Source organism: Calonectris borealis, chromosome 18, assembly GCF_964195595.1.
Source record: "Calonectris borealis chromosome 18, bCalBor7.hap1.2, whole genome shotgun sequence".
Taxonomy (NCBI): Eukaryota; Metazoa; Chordata; class Aves; order Procellariiformes; family Procellariidae; genus Calonectris; species Calonectris borealis.
The window spans coordinates 5,382,272-5,390,799 of NC_134329.1; the positions used below are offsets into that span (position 1 = coordinate 5,382,272).

At 41.8% G+C, this 8,528-nt stretch overlaps 1 protein-coding gene across 3 annotated transcripts; it reads right to left on the bottom strand.

The window, feature by feature from the left end:
- Window positions 1–1,195: 1,195 nt before the first annotated feature.
- CCDC117 (coiled-coil domain containing 117) lies at window positions 1,196–8,510 on the bottom strand. Of its 3 annotated transcripts, none has more exons than XM_075167442.1 (6): window positions 8,422–8,510; window positions 7,764–8,125; window positions 7,001–7,051; window positions 6,398–6,631; window positions 4,806–4,943; window positions 1,196–4,257 (listed from the first exon to the last, which is right to left on the bottom strand). In XM_075167442.1, exons 2-6 carry the CDS (start codon window positions 8,117–8,119, stop codon window positions 4,005–4,007), a joined length of 1,032 nt encoding a protein of 343 aa, XP_075023543.1. In that variant the 5' UTR covers window positions 8,120–8,125; window positions 8,422–8,510; the 3' UTR covers window positions 1,196–4,004. The 3 variants fall into 3 exon arrangements, with proteins under 3 accessions (XP_075023543.1, XP_075023544.1, XP_075023545.1); XM_075167443.1 differs by having other exon boundaries at window positions 7,764–8,122; window positions 8,422–8,436; XM_075167444.1 differs by lacking the exon at window positions 4,806–4,943 and having other exon boundaries at window positions 8,422–8,505.
- Between the last annotated feature and the right edge of the window lie 18 nt (window positions 8,511–8,528).

An 8,528-nucleotide genomic window follows, 5' to 3' on the forward strand; every position in this document is an offset into this window, starting at 1 on the left:
GAATTCGAACTGTCAGCAGAGGCTCATTATCTGAGATCTCCTGTAGATAAGAGATGCTAAGTTAAACTAAACCCGGGCAAACCTGGGGCAGCAGAGGGAAGAGTAACACGTGTAGAGCGGCAGATTTCACCCTTGAAGTATGCTTCCTTAAGATGACTGCTTTCTGATTGCTCTAACTTCTGTTTTGGAGTCCTACTTGCCTCACAACAAGCATGGATCCAGACCCAGTGGTTCACATGTATGTTACATCTGCATTTGATTAAATAAATCATCTGTGATGGAAGCCACATGTCTGCTCTAGCTAACTGATACAAGACACAGGCTCTGGAACAATTACAAGTCCAGTTCCAAGTCCATGCCAAAATAAATTCTGTCCCTCTCTCAGGGTTGGCTCTGTAACTGAAATACTCCTCCCATCTCTACATAATCTCCCAGCCACATCCCCAAGGAGACTCTCACCCAGCCAACACAGCCTTACACAATCCTAAATAGGTTGGGTTTTACACTATTCTTTTCCTCTCTCTGACTCTGCATTGGAGAAGTATTTAAGTCTTGTCTAAATCCACAGTACAATTTAAGCGAGTCAATGTTTGACTTGGCCTAGAAATCTCAGGGGTTTTTATTAGTATTTTTTAATATAAATCTGAGTTCTATTTTTCCCTCATTTTGAAAGCAACGGTAATACTAGTCTAGCACACCCATCTTTATCCTTCAGCTGGCTTGAAAAACTCTTGAACAGAAGATGTTAAGCAAAAGAGCAAAGTGTTACATTCCAATAAAATAATTATTAAAATCTGAATTTGTTTTAAAACTCTCCTCAAACATTTCTTGATTTTATCCAGAACTAAGCAAGCTAGGCATTCTTAATTTTAGTCTGAAGTAGAATGAAAGATCTGAACATACAAGCTATAGCAACATCTTTTGGTACCCCTGTGCTTTGTTAGAGGCCTTCGGGTCATGACAGATTTCCAGCAACTCTTCCTTTCTGGCAGCTTCAGGTTTATTCTACCCTGCTGTTGTCCCTCCCTGTCCTGTTGAACACTGTGGAGGAAAGAAGTGACATGCCCTTGGGACTATGCAGTTAAATTAAAAATCTTCTTAGGCCAGAAGCGTATTTTACCCTCCAGTTGAAGGACTGGACATACGCTCTCAAGATTTTCACTTTTATAGGAATGAAACACAGCCATCTGCAAAATATTTTAGAAAATTTATTGAAAACTGACATACAAAGGGGGGTTTGGTCCCAAGAGAAGACAGACCAGAATCAGATCTTCCATATTTCAAAATAAAGTTTTTCCTAATACTGCATCACATTTGCCATCCCACTTGTAAACAGCATTAGTAGAAGTCTTTTAAGGAAGCCAACAACAAATGAAACTGTTACAAATACAGAGGTTTGAAAACACCCAGTAGCTTGCTCTCTCTCACCCTCTCCATATGATTGCTATTGCAAGAATCTTGCTCAGTCCTCCTACATACTTGAGATTCCTGCTCTTCCCCATTCTTCTTCTCCATCAATTTAAACGATTCAACCCTGTTCTCTCCTATCACAAGGGCAGAAATGAATTACAAAAAAAATTAAAATAAATGTTTTCTACTAAAGCAAATTTCTTGGACACAGTTTTTTCCCCATCTCATGGTCTTTGTCAATAGTCCACCACTATCTTCTTGTTTCAGATGGCAGAATAACGGGTCAGTGATGCCGTATTAGCATCAAACAATTAAGAGGAAATACACCTCTGAAAGTCAACCTTTCGTACAAATGTAACAGGAAAAAAGTATGCTTAAAAGCCATCTAAAAAATTTTTCTTCTGCAACTTTGATATGCAATTTGTCATTTTTAAGAGGAAAAACTGCATCTAGATTTGACATATTTAGGCCTCTGACAGTTTTCTACATCCTCTGTCACAATATTAGTGTTGCTGAAATGGTATCATCAAATTTTTGAATTTTTTATCCTTCCTTTTCAGTTTATTTAGGATTCAGAGCTATCAGCTAAAACAGTTCCAACCTTGAACTTTCAGTATAATCCTGCAGGCTTAAAAACAGGCACCAATTATTCAGAGGCACCACATTTTCTATCCGCAATGACTACAGCCTTCTTCAAACTGCATTGCTTTACTTGACACTCAATGTAGCGTTTTAAGCACTTCAGCTTAATAATACATGAGAAATTTTACACAGTACATGCAAGAGAATCATAGCAGACCCTGAAATGAAACTAGACATAATAGCAAGATGAAGCTGCACACGTTCTCCAATTTAATAAAAGTTCCAGAATGGTAAAGTTATACACCAGTTTCCAGAGTAATACCTATTCAAATGTTGGAATGTTTTTAGTGAAGCTCTGAAATGTTTTAGCAAGAGACAGCGAATTTCACACAACCTTCGACAAGAGCAGCAAGATAGACAGGATTTAACAAATAGGGGTATCTTTTGAACAAAGCTTCTGCTGTCAGCCAAAAGAAAAGAAAGGATGACTGCAAAAAGAGAAGCTTGATTTTAAACTACCGACTATGGGTTATTCAACAGTAAAAAATACCATCACAAAGATTATCATTAGCTGTGCAAAGGAAGAGTAGATTTTCTTATGCAAACAGCTGCATTACTGTGTACTTGCTCCTTTATGTTAGCAAGAAGTCAAAAACAGACTGGGCTGCTAAGACTCTGAACAGAACCTATTACTTGGAAAGGAATTTCTTACAAAAAGCCTCAATTCAGATATCTCTGAGAAAGTTCAAGGACTTAAGAACAGAAGATAAGATTCTCTGCCTTGTTTAAGGGTTTTAAGCATAATGGAACTGTTGTGCATTGAGGAAAGATACAAGCAATAACTCTTTGAGGATTCCTTTTCTCAACACCCTAAGCAGGGTACAAAATTCTTTTTGCATACATCTGTATAAACTATGTGACGTTATGTTAATGGCACATGTTCTGGCTTAAATTTTAAGTCTAGATTCCCTCAGGAAGAAGACAAGCATCTTTTTTACTTTACCACCAATGCCAGTAGTCTCAAAGTTTGGGACTTGGCTACAGATGATAATCAGCATTTGACCCTCTTTACGCCAGAAAATCAGCTTCCTGTTATCTGATTTACTTCCCATGTTTATCAAAATTAAAGGATGCCATTTATTTAATCAAAAGTTACACTGTCTTTAACTGACTTTCCAACTCGATGCATAAAAGAATCACAGCACAATGTAAAATGTGAATCAATCAGCTGAGAACCACTTTTCTCCAGACTTTGCATCATTTGGGGAGGGGGATATCAAAAACCCACAAACACAATTTAGGAGCCAATGATGAACCAAAGGTAACTAAAGTTAGTACATATCTTGCAAGTTAGTAGCTGGTTTTACTTTCTACAAAGCAAGAGGCTTATGCTCAGCTATAACATTCCTTCCCTACCACACTGCAGAATGTGTAATTTCTACGTTTGAGTTTACATCAAGTACAAACCAGCCACAGATGAAATAGCCACAGATGAAATAGTGTGAAAAGCTGTATTTCCATAGGGATTGCTTTTCTACCTGCGACTAGACTCTAAAGTATTTCTTCCTTTCCATACCTTTTTGTAATTCAAATTAAACTAACTGACCAAGCATAGTATGTGCACCAAAGACTTAATGGCTCAGTAAGTGAAAGATGTGGCTTAAGCCACAGTTACATTCAATACTTGGATTTTATACTTTACCAAGGACAATTAAGAGGATATTTCACCATGAAACAAGATGGAAAGCTACTTCCTTGTTCCAAAGGCTGCTGGATTACCTTCTCAGTAAAACCAAGAATATTTAACAGACCAGAGTACAGAAATCTTGGGGTTTTTTTCAGTTTCCTTAAGTTGTGTCCAGCCAATCTAAGTTCTTATGATTGTTAGTAGGAAAAACAAAAACAAATAATAAAACTTCAGATTCACACATCAAACCAGAAAGAAAGAGGGAATCAAAAAACAGCAACAAAAAACATCAGAAGCTCACCACTTCCAGTCTAAAATCCGGCATCTACAACTCCATTTCTTCTTCTGCACACCCAGAGATTCCCAAACTAGCATACGGATCTGGAGACATGGCAGTCTGTTGTGATTCAGGGAATGTTTCAGTCTGTGGGTCAAAAGCAGCTCTTGGTGTTGACTGCTTAGCCTGACACCCTTCTGTACTCTGCTGCTTGAAGTTCTTAACAGAAACAGACTTCAGTTTATCTGTGAGAAATTCAGGAAGAGGTTTCCAAAGCACCAGCTCCATAGAAGGACGGCTCCTAAAAGGGATGGAGTCTCAGTTAAATTTAAGTTCTCCCATCACAACTATTAAATGCAGAATACCAGTGAGTATCTTCATCCTTTGTGCTAGCCTGGAACTATATTCCAGAATCCATATACCTTCTCTCCCCACCCCCGCCGTTAAATTTCCTCTTCCTTAACTAGTTCCATTACTTCTGGTTCTAACCCTGTATTTTCTTTCTTTTCTTTTGCACCAAACTTGATGACCACTGCCGGTCACACTTCAGGACCTTCTTCTTTTGGAAACTCACATACATAAAAAACAAGATATAATGGTTTATTCAACAAATTTCACTGTGTACAAATGAGGAGTACAAAACGGGCAGCTTGATGACCACTATAGTTACACTTACTTCTCTTTTACATTTGGATAGTTTTTCCTATTTTTGACCAGATGAATGGTCTGTTATACAACGTTGGCTGCATCATGCAGTAATTAAGGACATCTCCACAAACACGAGACTGGGTCTCTCTTTTCATTTGCTTGTGTTAGCTACATAGCACCATGATTTCCTCCAGAACTTACATAGATTCTATTATTTTCTTTGTCAGGACTCCACCAAAATCCCTCTTCATCCCTTTTTTAAGGGTATCTGACAGGATAAGAGTGGGCAGATTGCTAACATTTCCATCAGCATGAACTTCCTCATCTTCATCAATTATCCTAGGAATGGAGGGGGAAGAGGGAGATAAACACTATTGAGAATACTGTTAACAGGCACATCCACTGCAGACTACAGTTATGTCTACGTGCACTGCATTGTACAGTGTAGATATCTGACCTAGGCTGGATACCAGAAGCAGCGGGGCCATGTTAACATGAGTCTCTCTTGGGCCAGTATACCCTAAGAATGACTGTTAGCACAGAAGCCACTTGAGCAGCTATGCCACTTCTGGTACCTGAGCTAGCTTTGTTATCTCTGCATCGTCCAGCAGTGTGCAATGCAGACATACACTAAGAGAAAATAAATAAATTCACTTCAGGGGAAAGTGTATGATTAGGTCACATTACAGGAGTGAGTCTCAGTTATGCAGTAGCTTCGCCTGCTCAATTCCCCACATCTTAACTTTTAGAATTATTGAAAAGCTACTGAATACAGTTCTTAACCTTTAAGGACGTTGCACCAATTTCTCAGAGATTAAAATGGCACAAAAAGTTGAAGCATTTAGAACAAACTGGAGGTATCTCCTTTGTTTTTGGTAAACCTTTTAAAGAAAATTTAGCAGAGTAGCTGGGAAGGATGGGGTACAGTCCTCTGAGAGGTCCAAAGCAGACTCTGTAATGCAGATACAGCCAGATAATAAAGACATATAGCACTACTCTGATTTACCCATGAAAAAATAAAATAATCTAACAGTACCTTGCTTCCCTTCACGCATCATCTATGGAGTAATCATCTAAAAAAAAATCTTGTTTTATAATTTATATAACTTTTGGCTTTTCTAACAACTGTCTGCAGTGGTCATTTTAGGTATTTCGGAATACTAGCTCAACTGCAATCAACTGATATATATACACGTGACATTCCCAGAAATCTTTCACAGGCAAGAATGCACAGTACATTTATTAAATGATAGCAATAGACCGCCCACAGCCACCCCATTACCCCAATATCAAGCCATCTGATATTTAACAGCAAGATGAACCTCAGTCTTATTGCATATGTGCAGAGAGATCTCGCTGGTTCATGCTATTCTCTACACTGACAAATTCACATCTATCTTGAGCATTTAGAAGTATTAGTTACAAAACAAGCTGCAATTGATTGAAAAAAGCTGACCTCAAGTCTGACCAGATAACATCAGTTAAAATTTGTGCTCTGGATACTCACAAAAGAGCATAAAACCCCATTATGGCATACTGATGCTGCATAATGATTGTGAAAAGGTGGTTATTTATTCAGCATCTCTTGATCTAGCATCCCTCAATTTCAGATCAGAGTATCAGCCCCAAAACTCATAGGACCATAGGTAGCCTAAAAAGAAATCACTTGAACAGAAGGTTCATCTCAGATTTACAGTAGTGTTATCACACTGCTAAGCGCTAGATTTAACCCTTAATGCCCACCAAAAAAGGGAAAGCTCAGCAAAGCCAGTCTACTTAATCCCTGCATTTACCTGTCCTCAATTTCCTGAAGCTTCCTGCGAGCAACCTCGCATTGCTGTTCCCCCATTGTCTGATCCATTTCTTCACAGGGAATTTCTAACATGGCAGTTTCAGGACCGCTGCCACCATACTGACTTGCTACCTCCCCAGCTGCCTGCTGACCTGCACAGAGAATCCATTCTTCAGTGTTGGGATTCAAAGGGCAATTTTTGGCTCCTGTCAGTCTCTTCTTCCTCACAGGACAACTAGGAAACCAAATAAGTTTACAATGGTCAAAAGAGAAATGTGGCATTCTACAGGAAAAAACGTTATAGAAAGTCATGTGCATTTCAACAGATTTGACATACTATGGAAACACAACTCCACAAAGAAAATAAAGCCACATTGCTCTTATTAAAATGTAGGTACCCATGCAAGAAAATCAGTGCTACACAATTCATTAGGTAACTGAAATGGATTTGGGCTTATGTGCAATTCAGGGGAAGAGTTCCAAATGGAAACAATGATAGAATTTCCTTTCCTGCGTATGTCGTAGGTGAGATGTGCTCAAATCTTTACAGAAAACAAAAAGCAAATTAAGATTTTTCAGGCTATAAAAGACAAATTTAATTTACCCTTCCGCCTCTTCTTCTAGCTTATGCTTCTTTCCACAACGAACAGAGGCACTGCAAAAGAAAAACAAATGGTTATGTAGCTTCTAATTATACCTTTCAGTGACATTGAGATTTTCAAACGATATTTTCCTCCCTTTTAAAATTTCACTTGCAGCTAAGAGCAACAGTAGCAGTATGTCATCAGCTGTGAAGGGACTGGAAGTTCTGGACAATAAGTGACCACTTTGTTCCAAAGAAAGTCAAAGATGACTGCAATTACTCAGTTCTCCAAGCAGAATTCTGTGCTACTTTCTCCTCCTTTACGTTATTTATTTTTTCCACAAGGGGCAAGACCAATTTTTGCTAAAATTCAAATGCTTCAAGAAGCAACACGTGATCCAACTTCAGTCTCTTAATACGTTGTCTCATGGTGACATACTCAAATTACATATGACCATACAACAACATTTTATGGAATAATTTAAGTTTTTTGTGCTCACGTATGAGAAAGAGCAAATTAAAAACGAAAGTTAAAAAAAGTACATGAGCTTAAAAGCATGTCAAGGTGTTGGTAAACTTAATCACACTTCTTTCCTTTCTGAAGGCTCCTTCATCCCCCACCAACAAACCTAAAAGCCGTAAGATGAGCGCAATACAATTCTAACACTGCAGAAGCAAAACACTACTAGAAGAAAACAAATTATAACCCGTCTTGAACAGAAAACTTATTTCATACAGCCAACGCAGCTGAGACGTACGTTCCCCCCCTGTCCTTCCCACTTACTGGCTGTGACCCTGCTGCTGGTGCAGGGCCTGCGGCTGTGCCGCACTTGTGAAGGAGCCCACCGGGGCGACCGTCAGGCCCTCGTTGTAACTTCCAAGCGCAGCTAGAGAGGCAACGTCGAAGCCGCTTTGCAGGTACAGGCCGGAGGAACCGCCGCCATCGGCACCGTCGTTCCCGTTCCCTGCCATGATCATCACGGGTGGTTGGTGACGGTCGCGGCCGACGGCTCCAGGCTGCGGGTCGTCCCGCGCGACTGCCGGCGGGCCGTAGCGGTCAGGGGCAGCGGCCGGAGCCTGGAGGAACTCCACGGCAGGACCCGCGGGGATGCCCTGACAGGATCTGCCCAGCGCTGCCATTTCCTGCTGCCGGGGAGAAAGAGGGCATCAACGCCGCCCGCCCGCACCACCGAGCGGGGCGGCCCCTCAGCGGGGCCCGGGGTCGGCGCCGGCTCCCGCCGTGCTACGGGGCGCCCCGGGGCCCCGGCCCGAGGCCGCCCTCCCGCTGCTGGCGCCGGCCCGGCCCGGCCCGAGGCGCTCCCGCAGGAGACCCGCGCTGAACAGCGCTGGCGAGTGCCGCGGCGGCGCAGGTGAGCCGGCCCAGCGGCACCACCGGGGTCCAGCCCGCCCCCGCCCGCCAGCCCGCGCCGCGGAGCGCTCACCGCCGGGCCGGGCCGGGCCGGGCCGGGCCCGGAGCTGGATGACACCGCCAGAGCCCAGTTCCTTTCCAGGCCTTTCGCCGCGCTTGGAGAAGGCGGGCGCGGGCATT